Here is a 20908-nt window from a genome sequence, read left to right on the forward strand (position 1 = left end):
CCATTCTCCTGCCTCAGCCTCCTGAGTAGCTGGGACTACAGGTGCCCACCACCATGCCTGGCTAATTTTTTGTATTTTTAGTCGAGACGGGGTTTCACCATGTTAGCCAGGATGGTCTCGATGTCCTGACCTCGTGATCCGTCCGCCTCAGCCTCCCAAAATGCTGGGATTACAGGCATAAGCCACCGTGCCTGGCAAAATTTTTCAATTAAAATTTGAAACACTGACTTTTATCAAAGAAGTTAATGATAGGATTGCCAGATAAAATACAGGAAGTCGAGATAATTTTGAATTTTAAATAAACAGTTAGTAATTTGTTAGTATAAATGTGTTCCAAATATTGCGTGGGACTTATACTAAACAATTACTTGTCATTTATCTGGAATTCAAATTTAACCTGGGCTTCCTATATTTTTGTTTGCTAAATATGGCAACGCTAGTCAGTGAAAAATAAAATTCACTTCACAGAAACCCACAGCACGGCTAATGTCCACGAGAATGCCTTTAAAGAAACACGGCCCTTGATCCACACAGACAGACACTACATATCATAAATGCAGGTGAAAATCCTTCCTTTAATGTGATTCATGTTATTTTAACAACTTTTAGGTTAAACTCAGATTCCCAGTTACAGGCGGCCTTGGCTAGTTTTATCCGTGTAACATTTGAGGCTGCACATGTGATCACGGTCTTGGGTTTCCTCTGAGGTGTTAGAAGCCATGTCTCTTGTGGTACTTGGCTCGTGCAAGGACGTCATTGCAGAAGTCACAGCTCAGGTCCTGGCTGCTTTGGACATAGCCAGCACCCCCACTGTAGGCGCAGAGTCCACCTGAAATGCACGAGATGATAGGTTCATACTGACCTAGGGTACTCAGCTCAGCAGTTAACTCTGAGTCTCTTTACTAACTGCCTATCAGGAGGCAGCTGGGGAATCTGGTGCACTGTAATACATTTGTCCCTATTAATTCTGTGCTTGAGACAACTGACTGACAGCATTACACGTACCTCTCAGGTACTGGTCAGGGCTCCAGGTTGGAAACCTCCTCTGGATTTCTTTGATTCTAGTAGTCAGAGCTTCAGTCATCTGGGAAGCCTGAGACTCACTAATCCAGTCTGCGGGAGCGTGAGAGCCAGGTTCCTGGAAGGAGGGAGGCAGAGGACAAGCCACGTAAGCTGGGTGGGAGGGTGATCTGCCTTCTTGGGCTCAGTGGCGCTTGTTCCTTTCCTTTCTCTTATTCTCCTTTCACCTTTGATGGAACCAATGCCACCTTCAGTCTCCCTGTGAGGTAGGTTAGATACGATGGTCATAGCCTCCCTTATGGGGAACAAATTTACCAGAGAGGTGGAGAGAACAAACCACTGACGGTGCACAAACTACATTCAGGACTCATGGTCAGAATATCCTACAGTGCCAGGCACGGTGGCTCGTGCCTGTAATCCCAGCACTTTGGGAGGCTGAGGCAGGTGGATCACTTAAGCTCCGGAGTTCGAGATGAGCCTCAGCAACATGGGAGAACTTCATCTCTACAAAAAATACAAAACTTAGCTGGGCGTCGTGGTGTGCGCCTATAGTCCCAGCTACTTGGGAGGCTGAGGTGGGAGGATCACCTGAGCCTAACAGGATGGATCGATTAAGCCTGGGAGGCGGAGGTTGCAGTAAGCCATGATTGCTCCACTGCATAGCCTGGGTGACAGAGTGAGACTCTGTCTAAAAATAAATAAATAAATAAATAAATATTTTTAAAAAATCTGCGGTAAGCAGGACAAAGAACAGAAGGGAAAATCCCCAGATCCATGCAAGCACAGAAACCCATGATGAGTGTCCTTGGGTTGACCTACGCTCATTGTAAGAGTGAAAAAAAAAGCACATCCCTGGGTAGAGAATTCAAATACTGAGACACACGATATATGTGCTAGCATGCAAAGCAATAGCACTCGTGCATGCAGGAGACCCCGAAACATGCATAACAGCAACAGCCATCCCCTCTCTCATACGAATAATCATACAAGCTTTCCTGGAAGGGATTTCCCCATGTCACATGAGGCTGTCGTCTCATTCTCCACCCAGCTACCAGAGTGTACTTTTACTTTGCAATAAACTTCTTCGCCTACTTTTACTTCGGACTTGTGCCCCAACTCTTTTGTGTGGCAAAGTCAAGAACTTGACCTGGCCCTCCAACAGCACCTGGAGATCAAACAGTAAAGCTATTTATACCAGTTAGAATAGCTACTGTCATGCAAAAATGCAAAAGACCGGTGCTATAATTTGAATGTTTGTCCCCTGTGAAACTCATGTTGAAACTTAATCACCGATGTGACAGTATTGAGAGGTGGGGCCTTTAAGAGGTGATTAGATTAATCTATTCATAGATTAATGAAGGGGTGGCCTGCCCCTCCACACCTGTGGGCGTTTCTCGTTAGGTGGAACAAGAGACTTGAGAAAAGAAATGAGACACAGAGACAAAGTACAAAGAAAGAAAAGGTGGGCCCAGGGGACCGGAGCTCAGCATACAGAGGACCCACGTGGGCACCGGTCTCTGAGTTCCCTCAGTATTTATTGATCATTATCTTTACCATCTTAGAAAAAGGGAGGTGGCAGGATAATAGGATCATCGTAGGGAGGAGGTCAGCAGTAAGACATATGAATAAAGATCTCTGTGACGTAAGTTTAAGGAAAAGTGCTGTGCCTTGATATGCATATGTAAACATCTCCATAAACCTTTTTAGTGCATAAAGAGCAGCATTGCCGCTAGCAAGTCCCACCTTTCACCCTAAGGCGTTTTTCTCCTTTCTCAGTAAACAGAACATACAATCGGGTTTTTCACCGAGATGTTCCATTGCCCAGGGACGGGCAGGAGACAGATGCTTTTCTCTATCTCAACTGCCAGGAGGCCTTCTTTCCTCTTGTACTAGTCCTCCTCAGCACAGACCCTTCACGGGTGTCAGGCGGGGGGACGATCAGGCCTTTCCCTTCCCACGAGGCCATATATCAGACTATCACATAGGGAGAAACCTTGGACAATACCTAGCTTTCCTACCCAGAAGTCCCTGCGACCTTTGGCAGTGCTGTGTGCCTGGGTACTTGAGATTAAGAAAATGGTGATAACTTTTAACCAGCAAGCTGCCTTCAGGCACTTGTTTAACAAAGCACACCCTGCACAGCCCAAAATCCGTTAAACCTTGAGTCCCCACAGCACGTGTCTCTTGCAAGGACAAGGTTGGGTCGGTCATAGATTAACAGCATCTCAAATACAGAACAAAATGGAGTCTCTTACGTCTACTTCTTTCTATATAGACACAGTAGCAGTCTGATCTGTCTTTTCCCACAGATTAATGGGTTAGGGGGTTAAGGGTTCTCACAGGAGTGGGGCTGGAGGCTTTTTAAGAAGAGGAAGAGAGACTAAGCCAGCACACTCAGCCACTCACCATGGGAGGCCCTGAGCCACCTTGGGACTCTGCAAAGAGTCCCCACCAGCAAGAAGGCTCTACCAGATGTGTCCCCTTGACCTTGGGGTCCCTAGCCTCCAGAACTGTAAGACATAAATTTTATTTTTCATAAATTACCCATATTGAGGTATCCATGTTATTTTATGTTGCTTATTCTGTAAAAAGCAACAGAAAACAGACTAAGACAACGAGGGTTGGTGAGGATGTAGAGAAACTGGAATCATTGTACATTGTTGATGGCAATGCGAAATGGTGCAGCTACCATGGAAAACTATATTGTGGTTTCTCAAAAAATTAAAATTAGAACTACCATATGGGCTGGGTGCAGTGGCTCACACCTGTAATCCCAGAACTTTGGGAGGCCAAGGCGGCTGGATCACCAGGCAGGCGTTTGAGACCTGCCTGGCCAAAATGGTGAAACCCCATCTCTACTTAAAATACAAAAATTAGCCAACTGTGGTGGTGGGGGCCTGTAATCCCAGCTACTGGGGAGGCTGAGACAGGAGCATTGCTTGAACCCAGAAGGTGGAGGCTGCAGTGAGCTGAGATCGTGCCATTGTACTCCAACCTGGGCAACAAGAGTGAGACTCTGTCTCAAAAAATAAAAAAAAAAAAAGTAAAAATGAATACCAGATGATTTAGTAATCCCCTTTCTGGGTATTCATCCAAAAGAATTGGAATCAGGATCTCAAAGAGATATCTGAGCTCCCACATTCATCGCAAAGCTATTCCCAAAAGCCAAGAGGTAGAAACGACGTAAGTGTACCTGACAGATGAATGAATAAAGAAAATGTGGTATACACATATCATAGAATATTATTCAACCTTAAAAAGAAGGAAATTCTGCATTATGTGACAACATAGATGAACCTTGAGGACACTATGTAAGTGAAATAAGCCAGTCACAGAACAAATACTGCATGATTTCACTTACATGAGGTATCTAAAATAGTTAAGTTCATAGAAGCAAAGAATAGAATGATGGTTGCAGGGGCTGATGGGGAGAGGGAAACTGGGAGTTGCTAGTTAATGGGTATAAAATTTTAGTTATGCAAGACAAGTAAGACCTAGAGATCTGATGTATGACATTGTGCCTATAATTAGCAACACTGTATTGTACACTTACACATCTGTAGATAGCATTATCCTTAGCAAACTAACACATGAACAGAAAACCAAATACCACATGTTCTCGCTTATAAGTGGGAGCCAGATGATGAGAACACATGGACACACAGAGGGGAACAACAGACACTGGGGCCTACTGGATGGTGGAGGGTGGGAGGAGGGAGAGAATCAGGAAACGTAACTAATGGGTACTAGGCTTAATACCTGGGCGATGAAATAATCTGTACAACAAACCCCCACGACACAGGTTTACCTACGTAACAAACCTGCACATAAACCCCTGAACCTAAAAATTAGAAAAAAAGGCTTTTTTTTTTTTAAAAAAAAAAACTAGGTTTGTGACTATAAATCTCCCTTAAAGCATTTTTACCATATCTCATAGTTTCTAATATCTAGTGTTTCTCTATCATCCTGTTTTAGTTATTTTTAAGTTTCACTATGATTTGTTTCTTTAACCTAAAGAGTTACTTAGTGTTGTGTATGTGTGTGTGTGTATGTTTAAATATCCATATGATCAGAGATATTTTTAATTTTTAAAATTATCTTCTAGCATAATTGTATTATTGTGAGATCTGAAATTTTTGAGGGTTTCTTTAATAGATGATATATGAGCAACTTTTGTAAAATGTTTCTCATGTGCATAAGACAATTGTATATATCCTAATGGATACATAAATAATTATATCCCCCTCCTTCTCTCTCTCTTTTTCCATCCCGCTCTCCCTCCCTCCCCCAATTAACAATCAAGCCTGTTTTTTTTTTTGGTTTTTTTTTTTTTTTTGAGACGGAGTCTTGCTCTGTAGCCCGGACTGGAGTGCAGTGGCCGGATCTCAGCTCACTGCAAGCTCCGCCTCCCGGGTTCACGCCATTCTCCTGCCTCAGCCTCCTGAGTAGCTGGGACTACAGGCACCCGCCACCTCGCCCGGCTAGTTTTTTGTATTTTTAGTAGAGACGGGGTTTCACCGTGTTAGCCAGGATGGTCTCGATCTCCTGACCTCGTGATCCGCCCATCTCGGCCTCCCAAAGTTCTGGGATTACAGGCTTGAGCCACCGCGCCCGGCCAATCAAGCCTGTTAATTGTGTTCTTGTTACATCTGTTAATTGTTTTACTTATTTTTCTTCTATATCTTTGCCGGTTTGTTTATTGTATAACCTGTAAATAATCAAGAGAGATGTGTTAAAATTTCCTACTATGATAGCGGGTTTATTATTATAGTAATAATAATTTATGCTGCATATATTTTGAGGTTATTTTACTGGCGTCTATTTGTTTTAAATTGCTTTACTTCCTAAACAAATTAAATCTTTTTGTTATGTCATGATTCTCTCCATCCCAAATATTTTTTCTTCTAAAGTGTATTTTATTTAATGTATCATAGTTCTCAACATTATTTTGGTTATTGTATTCCTGGTAGGTCTTCTTTTTACCATACTCTTACTTCAAACTTTTGCATATTCAAATGCTTTAAGAGTTTCTCACACAAATCATGTAAATCTGAATTTGGGCTTTTAATCTCATTCATACATCTGTGTCTTTAAACCAGTAGGTTTCCTCTATATTTATTGCAATTATTAATATCTTGTAGTTGCTACTATCATCTTAATTTGTTATTTCAATATGTCCCTCTTTTTCTACATTCCTTTTGACTCCTGTCTTAATTATTATTATTATTATTATTATTAAAATAATGGAGACAGGGTCTCAGTCTCTCACCCAGACTGGAGTGCGGTGGTGTGATTTCAGCTCACCACAACCTCCGCCTCCCAGGCTCAAGTGATTCTCCTGCCTCAGCCTCCTGAGTAGCTGGGATTACAGGCACCCCGCCACTGCTGCATGGCTAATTTTTGTATTTTTAGTAAAGACAGGATTTCACCTTGTTGGCCAGGCTGGTTTCAAACTCCTGACCTCAAATGATCCATCCACCTCAGCCTCCCAAAGTGCTGGGATTTTAAAGATATGAGCCACTATGCCCAGCCTATTTTGTAACTGAAACTATGTCTCACCCTAAATAAGGCAAGGACTCTCTGATCCCTTGGCTCCCCACCCCTGCTTGCAGCACCCATCATATTGACCAAACCTATATCCCGGGTTTTACTTAAAATGTGGTCCAGGGACCAGCAACATCAGCAACAACTGAGAACTTATTTATTAGAATTGCAGAACTTTGGGCCCCATTTCAGACCTACTGAATCAGAATTCTCATGTAAGCAAGAGCTCCAGGTGTTCATATGCACAATAAGCTTCCAGAGTCAGTAAACTAGACTTAACAACAACCACCAAAAAATCTGTGGCCAGGCAAAGTGACTCACTCCTGTAATCCCAGCACTTTCGGAGGCTGAGGCAGGCAGACCACTTGAGTCCAGGAGTTCGAGACTAGCCTGGGCAACATGATGAAACCCCATCTCCACAAAAAAATACAAAAATTAGCCAGGCATGGTGGCGCATGCTTGCAGTCCCAGCTACTCAGGAGGCTGAGGAGGATCACGTGAGCCCAGGAGGCAGAGGTTGCAGTGAGCTAAGATCGTGCCACTATACTCCAGCCTGGGTGACAGAGCCAGACCCTGTCTTTAAAAAAAAAAAAAAAAAAAAAAAAAAAAAAAAAAAAATCTGTTAAGATGATAGATCTCACGTTAAGTGTTCTTGCCAAAGAAAAAAGGTAATAAAGTTTCAAGGTTTGGGCTAAGGAAGGGACGAGCAGACATTTCACTGCGGCTTCAGCATAAGGGTGTAACTCAGTTAATGACTGAGTTAGTGTAGGTAGCAGTGGGATGCCCTTCTTCAACCTGCCAGTGCAAACCCTCCAAACAGGCCAGAAAGGATTTTTTCTGTCTGAACTTGTCATTCTTTTTCCAGATGGTCTGAATGTCTAAAGGGACTTCTAACCCTTCTTATATACCTTTGATTACCACTTCCATGTAGGTTTCATCATATTTGGGAGAAATGTCCAAATCTAGAGAATTCTCTTTTTTGTTTTTGTTTGTTTTTTTGAGATGGAGTTTCCCTCTGTCGCCCAGGCTGGAGGGCAGTGGCACGATCTCAGCTCACTGCAACCTCCACCTCCTAGGTTCAAGCAATCCTCCCACCTCAGCCTCCCAAGTAGCTGGAATTACAGGCATGCACCACCATGCCCAGCTAATTTTTGAATTTTAGTAGAGATGGAGTTTCACCATGTTGGCTGGGCTGGTCTCGAACTCCTGACCTCACGTAATCCGCCTTCCTCAACCTCCCAAAGTGCTGGGATTATAGGCATGAGCCACCATGCCTGGCCCAAATCTAGAGAATTCTTATTTCATCTTCAAAGGAGATAGACTCATCCTTTCCTCAAAAACCAGATTTTACAAAGGAGACAGAACAGCACAGCAGAAATGATCCCAGCCCTAACATCACAAAATACTGTCCTCGGTCCCAGTTCTGCCTCTTGCAGCCGCCATGTGACTCTGCAGCAGAGACTCCTTCCTTGTGATTCTATCTCCTCACTTGTCAAGGATGGATTGCGTGCCCCTCACCTCATCTCATCAGATTATTGGATGGGTCTCCAAATCCAAGTAAAATAAAGTATTTGAAAGTACTTGAAAAGTATCATAAAAAAAAGTCAAGGGAAGCAAATTTGAAGAGATCATCAAGAAATACATTTTCCCAAAATCTTAAAAAATGACTGCAATACTCACAGGTTCCTCAACAACAACCACCACAAAAGCAATGTGAGATCAATGGAAAAAAATCGAGCCTCATTCTCAACCCTGCCATCACTGATTCCCTGGTGCAGAGTTAATTCCACAGTGGATTAGTGACCAGTTCCCCAGAAGTCCCTATCTGACAAGTGATACCAGGCAGAATTCATGCGAAACTAAAACTCAATCTTCAGAACTAAGAATTGTATAGAAAAAAGATAAAGGAAAAGAAATTTAACATTTTTTGAGAATCCAACGGATATCAGGTACTTTTTTTGCATTATTTCATGGAATCTTCATAATCATGCTGTAAGAATGGCATTTTATAGGTAGAGAAACTAGGGCCCAGTGAGATTAAATGGTTTATTCAAGGTCACATGGCTACAAAGTCACTGAGGAGAAATTTAATCCATGATCTTTCTCTTGGACCACTTAGGTCCAGAAATCCAGAATAGGGTGACCCGGATGATATTCTGGAAACATGGCATTATTTACTGTGAAAAGAAATTGTGGCTCAACATGAAGCAGAAATATTGCTGCTCATATCTCTTAGGCAGAACTTTGACTGTCACAGCTCTAAAGAGCCTCATTCATGCTGTGTTCTACGAAGCTTTGCCATCATCCAAAAAACAAAGCAGTGGTGCCACATAGCAGAATGGTCATGTGTCAACAGATGGGGAGTTACCTGCACCATGCTAGTCCTATCGCCCACATTGACCAGAATTTTGTCACCAGGAGACTTCCTGGACAAGATACCAGCGATCACAGCAGGATCCATGCAGTACTTTTGGCCGATGGTTTGCATCGTGGGTTGATGTTTCAGGAGGTATGGCATGTCTATTTCAGCCAGCCTTTCAGAAGCACGAACTCCTAAACCAAACACAAAAGGAAGGATGCAGCTTGGTGTGACTTAGGCTGCAACGGGAGCTCAAGGGAAAAGAGAAAGAACAGCCCAAGGATCTGGGTAGTGGTCGAGGACTGAGAATCCCAGATTTTGGTCTTAACTCTTTAGTAGTGGCCGCTCCCTGACCTGAGGTTAGGACTGTCCTCCCGTGAACTTGAGTCAGCATCTCCTGAGCCAGGGTCCCCTATGGCTGTCAGTGCCCTTCGGCTGGGCTCTCAGGGGCTGCTCTGGCCCGCCCAGGACAATTCCATGGCGATAGGAACCATTGATCCCATTCTAAGCACCCCAGTAAAATAAAATGTGCCTGTCTATCAGCTGCAACATGACATGAAGGAGAAATTCTGCCAAACCCTTCAAGAAGTCTTTAGATAGTGTTCCTCAACAAGTTTGTTCACAATTGCACGGTTTTCCACTCCTAAATGACACCAAGAAATCATGCGAGTTTAAACCTTTCTGAAATAATAAGAATGCTGGGCAAAAGGAAAGCCAATATTAATCTACTTGGCTAGCCTTACCTTCTAGGTGCTTTTATGGTTTAAAAAGAACTCTCGACCGGGCACAGTGGCTCACACCTGTAATCCCAGCACTTTGGGAGGCCAAAAAGGGAGGATCACCTGAGGTCAGGAGTTTGAGACCAGCCTGACTAACATGGTGAAATCCCATCTCTACTAAAAATACAAAATTAGCCAGGCATGGTGGCACATGCCTGTAATCCCAGCTACTTGGGAGGCTGAGGGAGGAGAATTGCTTGAACCTGGGAGGTGGAGGCTGCAGTGACCCGAGATCACACCATTGCACTCCAACCTGGGCAACAAGACAGAAACTTCATCTCAAAAAATAAAAATAAAAACAAAAAATAAAAAGCACCCTTATCCACATTGTGTCGGTCAGAGCTCACAATGACACTGTAAATACTGTACTGCTAGCCCCCTTTCCACGGATGCAGGAGGCAGCTAAGTGACTTGTTCAAGAAGCAGAGCTTTGGGACCCCATACCCGGAACCCGGAACTCTTTCCGACACTCAGTAGCGTGAGGCATGGGAAACAGTGAGAGCCGGGGGACAGGTTGAGAGGGCGAGAGCTCATAACTACCACAGTAGTTCAGGCCGTGATGTCTTCCAATCCCACAAGATGCTCCAGGGGTGTCCAGGGTTTGGATGTTTCCATAGCATCCCCAGTTGCTGCTTTCAGACAAGTCTACAAGTTGAGAAAAGTTCAGCCTAAGGCACGGAACTAGTTCTTATCATTCTGCTGTCCATGAATAAAATTACGTTAATAAAAGTAACTATAATAAAATCAATTACATCACCTTCACTCTGCAACTGAAACTCTTTTGAAATTTAAATGAGACATATCCCAATAAATGATCACAAAAATTTCCTCAATACTCAATTCTCACCTGCTTTCCTTTAGACATGAGTAACTATTGGAGCTACTGAAGCAGTTACACTCTTTGTAAAGCTCTGGTACCCTTTGATGTTGTCAGGTGGTGTCTTGGAACACATCAGAGAGGATCTGTTCCCTGTAAAGTAGTCCTCATCTGACTTTTTTTTTTTTTTTTTCTGAGACGGAGTCTGGCTCTGTCGCCTAGTCTAGAGTGCAGTGGCACGATCTCTACTGTTTGCAACCTCTGCCTCCTGGGTTCAAGTGATTCTCCTGCCTCAGCCGAGTAGCTGGGATTAAAGGTGCATGCCACTACACCCAGCTAATTTTTGTATTTTTAGTAGAGACGAGGTTTCACCATGTTGGCCAGGCTGGTCTCGAACTTTTGACCTCAAGTGATCCGCCCGCCTCGGCCTCCCAAAGTGCTGGGATGACAGGCGTGAGCCACCACGCCCGGCCTCATCTTTCATCTTACATGAACTCTGGGCACTTCTCCGTCAAATACTGCTAACTTGTTGCTCTAATGAAAAATTTATGTTTGCTCTGAAGAAACAAGTATAAAACTTGGATGTCTCTGGGATATCAACCCAGATCCAAAGTAAGGCACTGCTTGTAAATGGGGATTTGAGACTGGCTACACTTTCTCTCAGGTACACTTCTACATAAGAGCCTAAGGCTGCAGAAGGGAGTGAAGGAGAGAGGCATGGGACCAGTCTCCACATGGGATCACCCACTTTCCACTTCTTCCCTTTCTCTCTTTATCCTTTCCATCTCTCTCTACCTGTCATTCCAGTCATCACGGAAGGGGAGGAGTGGTTTCAGACACTCGGGATTTCACAAAGGCCATTGAAGAGGAGAATGTTCCTTCTCTTCACCCCAGGAGGAGGGTGCACGAGTATTTCGATCTACAATTCACACAAGGTGGGTGCACAAGTATTTATAATATATCCACAATTCACACCAGAATGGGGGTACATGAGCCAGTACTGAGATACCTACAGTAGGCAGGAAATTGCTCCTTTTGAGAATCACGTCACCATTATAAGGCTGTAAGAATGTCTCGTTAGATTACCTTTTTATTTATTCATTTATGTATAGACAGGGTCTCACTGCCACCCAGGCTGGAGTGTAGTGGCATGATCATGGCTCACCACAGTCTCAACCTCCCAGGCTTGAGCTGTCCTGCCACCTTAGTCTCTCAAGTAATTGGGACCACAGGCACAAGCTACCACACCTGTCTAATTTTTGAAGAGATGGGGTTTTGCCATGGTGCCCAGGCTGGTCTCAAACTCCTCAGCTCAAGCGATTTGCCCGCCTCAACCTCCCAAAGTGCTGGGATTACAGGCGTGAGCCACCGCACCCAGCCCGATTACTCTTTTCAATGTATTTGATCCTTTAAAGTAGATTAGATTATCAAACCTTAATGATTTGCAGATGTTGGGAGATATATCTATTGCATATAATCACATGTTCTGTGTATTTACATAAACGCATTTTCAGGTTCTATTTTCTTAGAACTTTATGGGGTTAATAAATACTCGTCTTTTGGAGTAAATACTTCTACTTTACAAACTTGTGATAAGTAACCTAAGAGAAATGTGGAAATGAAAAGACTCGATCTTTTATGAATATACTAAAAATTAAACCAGCTGACGTTCTTTTTTATTTTTTAAACAGTGCACCTTTCTCTTTATGACTGGTGAAAAATGCCCTTAGTATTGCAGTTGATTGCCTTCACTCCTTGGTTCCTGCCTTGTGAACCTCTCCCTAGCCACCCTCTCTGATCCTCAAAGTTCTTTGTAGTCCCAATGCTTAGCACCTTGTAGGCATTTTTACATATTTGTTGAATGAATGGGTCAATAACTAAATGAATGACTATAAGACCTCATCTGAGAAATTTATTGAATTTAGAGTCAGGAAAACATAGCTTCTCCTGAGGAACTTTGCTTCCTCCTTTTATTAAAAAACAAGTAGGCCAGGCGCAGCGCATCACCCTGTAATCCCAGCACTTTGGGAGGCCTGATCACGAGGTCAAGAGTTCAAGACCAGCCTGGCCAACATGGTGAAACCCTGTCTCTACTAAAAATACAAAAATTAGCCGGGTGTAGTGGCAGGCGCCTGTCATCCCCGCTACTTGGGAGGCTGAGGCAAGAGAATCGCTTGAAACTGGAAGGCAGATGTTCCAGTAAGCTGGGATTGCACCACTGCCCTCCAGCCTGGGTGAAAGAGCAAAATTCCACCTAAAAAAGCAAAAACAAAAACAAACAAAAACAAATACTTTCCCTTTTTCCTCCAGCTGCAAAGCTGAAGTTCAATCACAGCAACTAAATCAACCTCAATACTTAGCTTAGTCACCTGTTCTCAGTTACCTTGATCCCGGTTTTCTATTTGAATTAGTCTTATTCTTTAGTCTTATTCTGGCAACCACCTCAATTCTTCTATGGAAATATATGCTCTAGAAAGAAATTCAATTTGGCATTTTTTATAGTGGACAATGAGCAGCTGTCGATGGTGTATATTTAAAGTCTGGCTTCAAGCAGTGCTGTTTTAAGCCCACCTTGCATTCCAGAGAACTCCACTCTTTTGTGGGACATTTGGGGAGAGGCTGCTTGTTGGTGGCTGTTCCTAACTCCGGGATTTGTTAGACAGTTTAGGGAAAAAAAAAAAATGTTTTTGTTGCATTTTCAAGTATTAGAAGTGCCATTATGTTCCTATGCCTATCCTTCCCATCTCCAAAGTCATTTGGAAAAATCAGCCACACTCACCCGTCAGGGCAAGGAGGCCCAGCAGCAGCCACAACGCAGACATGATGACGAGCTGGCTCTACGGCTCCTGAAACACTTTTAAAACAAAAAATAGCTTGAGAATACAAAAATGTCAATCATCATCATAACAACCTGTAATGTTTCTAGAGAAGCAGGGGTGAAAAGAACAAATTTCCCCATATCTGACCTAAGAAAATGAATGATTTGAATCATAGTGGTAAAAAACAAAAGTAGGACAAGTAAGTACTCCATTCATCCTTTCAATTAATCTAAAAATGAGAAGACTCTTACCCAGCCCACAGGAACTCAACATACAGTCAAGTTACCAACTACTTTCTCTCAAGAAGGCAAGAAGCTTTGAATCTTAACCACGGAGAAACATACTGACCTGCCTCCAGACCCTGAAAAGCAAATTTCTGATGCTCATACCTCATCCCAAGAGCCTCTTGATTATCTCCATTATCAAAAGGAGAATTTTGTATGGGTGATTTCTTGGAATTTAGGTCCCTTCTTCATCAGGTTTGAGGAAAGACCACACTTTCCTCAGTGCCCTGGAATGTACACAGGTTGGAAAACATTTCCCACTGCTCTAATCCCGGCCGGGAATCACAGACCCCCTTTATCGCCTTGAGCCGTGTTCCCCATTCTCCCTCTGTAAAACCCCAATGTGGCAACAAACCTGGACCGGAGCCTGGGGAGAATGGAGAGATGAGCTACCTCCACCAACATATCCCCAAGAAGCTGGCTCATGGGCAGGGGTCCCGGGATTGAACTCATGAGGTGCTCACAAGACTGGAGAATGAACACCTGGCCACCATGGAGCACCCGCTCATGTGCTCTCTCTCTCTTATCCCCGCCATTCCCCTAGTCACCTTCCATGAGTACAGACAGCCCTGGTTCTCCTACTGGCTACCAAACCAATACACAAACACCACCCCGGATAGTTTGCTGTTGACCTCAGGGAAAGGTAGAGTTTCGGGACCCTTGTCTCCAAAGCGCCTCCCACCAAGCCCTCCCACTCCAGCGTGTATGTCTTCATTGCCCCAGTCAGCAGAGCCCGGCAGCCTAGCATTTTGAATTATTACTGTCATTACATGTGGGACTGTGCAAATAAACATGGCACTTAGTACTTTCATGACGCTTTTCTCATCTCTTTTGTTTTGAGGTTAATCGTATGGGTTGTTTCTTTCAAACACCCAGGAAGAGATTACATCTCAGAATAGAGAGGCTTTAAGGAAGTCATTTGAAGCCAGGTGTGGTGGCACACACTTGTAGTCCCAGCTACTTGGGAGGCTGAGGCAGGAGGATTGCTTGAGCTCAGAGGGTCAAGGGTGCAGTGAGCTATGATCACACCACTGCACTCCATCTTGGGAAACAGAGCAAGAGCCTGCCTCAAAAAAATAAAAATAAAAATGGAAGTTATTTGATTTCTGTCTTCTTAAACGGAGGGGGCATATGCCCTTCAGATGCAGTCACGCTTTCTGTTATTCTCTCTACAACATTGAGATAGTCTGTCTGATTTTGCCTAGTTGAGCAGAAAATGTCATGCTCAGTTCCAACACCAAAAAGATTCAGGGACCTGGAATCTTAGCTGGGTCTGCAGGAACTCTCAGATTTAATCACCCAACAGGAGTCATTTGTTCAGCACCCTGAGCCTCCAGCAGTAAACATGAGAGGACAACCAATCCCAGGAGAAAAGAATGGAGAAACAGCTGCTTGGGTGTAAGAAAAGCTCATGGCCTCATGAAAGTGCACCACTGGCTTTATGGAAGGGCCCTTCAGGAAAAACACTGCTCACATTCAAATGCTCCACCCAGAGTATTTCACTCTTTTTGCTGCTTTTCCAGGAAAGAAAAATACTTCCTCTTGGAAATCCAGGTGGAAGGGCCAGCTTTTATTGTAACAGGAGAACGACCTTATTTTCCATGCTTGGAACTAAATACCTTTGTTGAGAAGTCGCTTTAATGAAAGAGTCTCTGTAAATACATGTGCCACCTAATGGAAACACAGAATTACTTTCTGGTTGCTCCTGGGACCGGGTCATCAAGGTAAAGTTTTTCAATTTCATCAGGGAAGAGCAAGAAGTGACAATGGACTTTTTCTTTTTTTTTTCTTAGAGCCAGAGATTCACTCTGTCACCCAGGTTGGAGTGCAGTGGCACGATCATGGCTCACTGCAGCCTTGACCTCCTGGGCTCAAGTGATACTCCCACCTCAGTCTCCCAAGTAGCTGAGACTAGAGGCATATGACACCATGCCCAGATAATTTTTTAGGTTTTTTTTGTAGAAATGGGTCTCACTATGTTGCCCAGGTTCATCTTGAACTCCAGGCCTCAAGTGATCCTTCCACCTCAGCTTCCCGAGTAGGTGGGATTACAGGCTTAAGCCACTACACCTAGCTTGGAATTCTTAAATGGATGAACAATGTGTTTTGTCCATAAATAAGCATGCTGAAGCAACCCAAACTCTATGGCCCAACTTTACAAGTGCCGAAAAGTACTGTATGTTTAGAAGAGATTGTTGAGACATCACTCGGGTGTGCTCAGAGAGTGTCTGTCAGTTCCCTATGACTCGTTAATTCCCCTGTGGCTTCCTGCTTAAAACCATTATGAAGATGTCAGACCAAGGCAGCACAGTGGTCACGATGTCGTGCACAATGTCTCTGGTAGCATCCCTCCTCTCCCTACCCAGAGAGCAAAATAGTAACAAACAGCAAGAAGGTGTCAACAAGCTGAGCAACAGGCCTGCCAGGTACACTGGAAACTGACAACCAGAGCATCCCTCAGGAGCTACCTCACGTTCCTGGTGGCTTGGATAGGGACATCTTCCTCTACTCACCCTCTCTCCACTGAGTACTTTGGAATTCCCAAAGCACTGTGTAAGTTTGTAAGGCATAATGGACCATGTCTTCTTCAGTTCATCAATGTTTCTGGAGAAGGTGGAGACAGGTATCTTTGGTCTCATGGTTTTCTCACCTTAGAATCTTTTCCATGAATGCTCTCAATCTTTACCTTAACCTTAAACAGCATCATTGCAGGTCACTGGGGCCCTCCATCCAGCCCAGAAATGTAACGGATTAACACCTCAACATGCTGAGCAATGAAGGTGCCCCTGCCCCCTTGTGGTGTCCCCATCTAATCATGAGAGAAGCGAGAACTGCTGTATGCATCCACATTAGGTATGGTCTCCTGCTCTAAGCTGTGTTGTCACCTTTGTTTATTGCTAACATGTCTCTGTGCCTACCTACTCATTGTGTGTCCATAGGCCTTTCTTTTTTAATGTTTAATTTTATTTTTAATTACTTTTTGGTTTGTTGGGTTTTGTTTTGTTTTGTTTAAGACAAAGTCTCACTGTGTTGCCCAGGCTGGAGGGCAGTGGTGCAATCTTGGCTCACTGCAACCTCCAACTCCTGAGTTCAAGTGATTCTCTTGCCTCAGCCTCTCGAGTAGCTGGGATTACAGGCATGTACCTCCACGCCCAGCTGAATTTTGTATTTTTAGTACAGATGGGGTTTCACCATGTTGGCCAGGCTGATCTCGAACTCCTGACCTCAGGTGATCCACCCACCTCAGCCTCCCAAAGTGCTGGGATTACAGGCATGAGCTACCGCACCCAGCCCCTGGGTTTTTTGCTTTTTCTTTTTTTCTTTTTTCTTTTTTCTTTTTTTATTGAGACTAGGTCTCACTCTGTCTCCCAGGCTGGAGTGCAGTGGCCCAAAATTGTGGAATCATCTCACCATTATAAGCCTGTAAGAATGTCTCATTAGATTACTCTTTAATTTTTAAAATTGTTTTAATTTTTTTTGTTGTTGTTTTTTGTTTTTTGTTCTTTTTTTGAGGCAGGGTCTCACTGTCACCCAGGCTGGAATTAAGTGATGTGATCTCAGATCACTGCACCCTCGACCTGCCTGAGCTCAGGTGATCCTCCTGCCTCCGCCTCTGAGTAACTGGGATTACAGCCGTGTGCCACCATGCCCGGCTAATTTTTGTATTTTTAGTAAAGACAGGGTTTCGCTGTGTTGGCCAGGCTGGTCTCAAACTCCAGGGCTCAAGTAATCCGCCTGCCTCAGCCTCCCAAAGTGCTGGGAACCACCAGCACCAGGCCTATTTTAAAATTATTTTTAATTTTTTATTATTTTTACTTTTCACTTTTTTTAATTTTTGTTTTTTTTAATTTTTAAAATTTTAATTTTATTTCATTTTTAAAATGTTTAAATTTTTAAATTTGTTAAAGGCCTTTCCAGTAGCATTACGTCGTACTCATCCTCCTCTTGCTATTCTAATCTTCTCCCTCCCTACATACACACACACACACACACGTACACACACACACGTACACACACATGCACGTACAGCAACACTCCAGCCCTTTGCCTCACAGATTGCTAGGCACCAACAGGCCTACAATTAAAATAGTAATAGCAATGCAGTCATGAATATAAAATAATATAAATTATTCTGCCACTAAGATCATGTTTTCTTGAGAAAAATATAACTTTTTAGAATAAAAGCATAAGGCAGCAACATGAAGGCTCATTTTAAGCTGTTACATTGCATAGACTTGCACTTTCACACGGCCTGTGAAAATATGTATTTACTGAATTTGGATTGTGATCAATAATGACCAGCCTAGAAGACCTCTGAAAGTTTGATCATTCTCTTCCCTCTGGGCAGGCACAGCTTTTCCCTGCAGAGACAGACTGTGAGCTGGAAGGGAGCTCCTCCTCTCAGTGCGTCCTCTGTGCCTGCTTTTCCCATTTGGGTTTTTGAGAGTTCAGAACTCCAGGACGGATCTTCCTATGCTGGAGATTTCCCTGCGAATGTTTCATTCTGCACAAAGAACAAATCAGAGAGACCTTGGCCTCTCTGTTCCGTCTGTGGACTCTAGAGGCTTCTCTGTCTTTTTAGTCTGTTAGCCGAGACTGTTAGACATGTTGGCCTTAGTTCTTTCACAGGTTGCAGAGAAAATAAGACTGTTATAGAACCAACACTTACGGCGTATGGTTTAATGTAGCGTTGGCAAGACTGCCCATGAAGGCAGGCAAGAGATTTACCATCCAGCAAAATACAAACACCTTAGTCTTTTGGCTTTCGGTTAACAAATGCGACATCGCATGTGGCCCTATTACAGCTACAGTTAAGTGCACACACATTTCTTTTCTCCCATTATTCGATTTGCACATGTTTATGGAACGAGTAAATGAATGATTTAAAGCGTATTGATGACTTTTTGGAAGTCACTGATTCTGCATCCTCAGTGCAGACACGGAGGGTTAAGATTCTGTTGTTCTCGGCTGGGCACAGAGCCTCACGCCTGTAATCCCAGCCCTTTGGGATGCTGAGGCAGGTGGATCACTTGAGGTCAGCAGTACGGACCAGCCTGGCCAACATGGTGAAACCCCATCTCTACTGAAAATATAAAAAACAGCCAGGCATGGTAGCAGGCGCCTGTAATCCCAGCTACTCGGGAGGCTGAGGCTGGAGAATCATTTGAACCAGGAGGCAGAGGTTGCAGTAAGCCGAGATCATGCCAGTGATCTCATGCCAGGCCCAGCCTGGGCCACAGAGTGAGGCTCCATCTAAAAAAATAAATAAATAAAAGATCTTGTTATTCTCTACCTGTGGCTGAGATGGTGAGACCACAAGGCAGGGTACCGTGAGCAAGCATCCAGATTTGGACACCCTGGGAGTTCCTGAACTTTTACTCTGGGAGGGGAGTGTGAGAACACTGGATTCCTCTCTGTTGTTGGCAGAGTTGGGGTAAAAAGAGAACTAATGCACCCATTAAAAACTATATCCTGACTCCCAAAATGCAACTCTCCTTTTTTTTCCCAGCAAGCTCTAGCACATACCAACAATTAAAATGTATCACTGTGTGGGGAAATTCGGGGATGCCCGGCCCCACCTACAAAAGCACGCTGTCATCAGCCCAGAGGGCCACGTCCACATCCTGGGAGGTTCTCCTGGGCACCGGCCAGCATGTTGACTGGCAATGGCTCCACAGAGACGATGCCCACCTGCGTCCTCAGGCTTGTTCAGTCCTTGCCAGCCCCTTTATGGATAACCTTCCTTTCAAAGAGCAGGCATACACTCTCAAATACTTACCTCCCAGTCAGAGGGAGGATCCTAGACAGCCAGTGTGGGAGTGGAGGAGGTATTGAAAAGTAAGTTAGGTCGGGCATGGTGTTTCAGCCCTGTAATCCCAGCACTTTGGGAGGCTGGGAGGGAGGATTTGCTGGAGGCCAGGAGTTCAAGGCCAGTCTGGGCAACATAGTGAGACCCTCCATCTCTACAAGAAATGAAAAAACAAAACAAAAACATAGCTGGGCATCATGGCTCATACCTGTAACCCCAGCACTTTGGAAGGTTAAGGTGGCAGATCACTTGAGGTCAGGAGTTGAGACCAGCCTGGGCAATATGGTAAAACCCCATAGCTACAAAAAATACAAAAATTAGTGGGGCATGCTGGCCACCTGTAATCCCAGCTGCTCAGGAGGCTGAGGCATGAGAATTGCTTGAACCTGGGTGGCAGAGTTTGCAGCGAGCCGAGATTGAGATCGTGCCACTGCACTCCAGCTGTGTAGACAAAGCGAGACTCTGTCTTAAAAAGGAAAGAGAAAGAAAGGAAAGAAAGGAAGAAAGAGAGAGAAAGAAAGAAAGAAAAGAAAGAAAGAAAGAAAGAAAGAAAGAAAGAAAGAAAGAAAGAAAGAAAGAAAGAAAGAAAGAAAGAAAGAGAAAGAAAGAAAAGAAAGAAAGAGAGAAGGAGGGAAGGAGAGAAAGAAAGGGAAGAAAGAAGGAAAGGAAGGAAGGAAGGAAGGAAGGGAGGGAGGGAGGGAGGGAAGAAAGAAAGAAGAAAGTGCTGGGATTACAGGCGTGAGCCACCGTGCCGGCCGGACAGGAGTAAGGGTTTTAAAGGAAGTAGAAGGAGCAAGGAAAAGCAATACCCCCACATTCTCACCCTGAAGTAGTTTAGAGTTTGAAAGAATGAGTAGTCTCTACTTGAGATACAAGGGAAACGGTGTCCTCAAGAGAAACCAGGTACAGTTAAAGCCAGGAGTCACAGGAGACCGTCAATAAAGAAGCACTCTCAGGGAACAGAGGAGTTTGCTAAATCATGTAGCTGGACTTCCAGAGAGTACAACGGAAAGTTTTGTCAAATAATTAGACAGGAAAAGGATGTTGGGGAAAAATCAGAATATTATGGTGATGTTGATGAAAAGAGTTAAACTTCATAAAATATTTTAAGAGATGTATTCTGAGCCAAATATGAGTGACCATGGCCGGTGACGTGGCCCTCAGGAGGTTCTGAGAATATGTGCCCAAGGTGGTTGGGGTACAGCTTGGTTTTATATGTTTTAGGAAGGCATGAGACATTAATTACATTTAAGAAATACATTGATTTGGTTTAGAAATGGCGAGACTGGCCGGGCGCGGTGGCTCACGCCTGTAATCCCAGCACTTTGGGAGGCCAAGGCGAGCGGATCACGAGGTCAGGAGATCGAGACCATCCTGGCTAACAGTGACACCCCGTCTCTACTAAAAATATAAAAAATTCGCCGGACGTGGTGGCGGCGCCTGTAGTCCCAGCTACTCGGGAGGCTGAGGCAGGAGA

The 20908-nt window shown here is 44.1% G+C and overlaps 1 protein-coding gene across 1 annotated transcript; it reads right to left on the minus strand.

The window, feature by feature from the left end:
- Nucleotides 1-340: 340 nt before the first annotated feature.
- On the minus strand, nucleotides 341-13341 carry LYG1 (lysozyme g1). Its single transcript, XM_073022722.1, has 5 exons — nucleotides 13299-13341; nucleotides 10243-10389; nucleotides 8933-9117; nucleotides 1006-1138; nucleotides 341-829 (listed from the first exon to the last, which is right to left on the minus strand). The coding sequence occupies exons 1-5, from the start codon at nucleotides 13339-13341 to the stop codon at nucleotides 711-713; spliced, it is 627 nt and encodes a 208-aa protein (XP_072878823.1). The 3' UTR covers nucleotides 341-710.
- Nucleotides 13342-20908: the final 7567 nt, after the last annotated feature.

The sequence above is a fragment of the Chlorocebus sabaeus genome, chromosome 14 (genome assembly GCF_047675955.1).
Source record: "Chlorocebus sabaeus isolate Y175 chromosome 14, mChlSab1.0.hap1, whole genome shotgun sequence".
Lineage (NCBI taxonomy): Eukaryota > Metazoa > Chordata > Mammalia > Primates > Cercopithecidae > Chlorocebus > Chlorocebus sabaeus.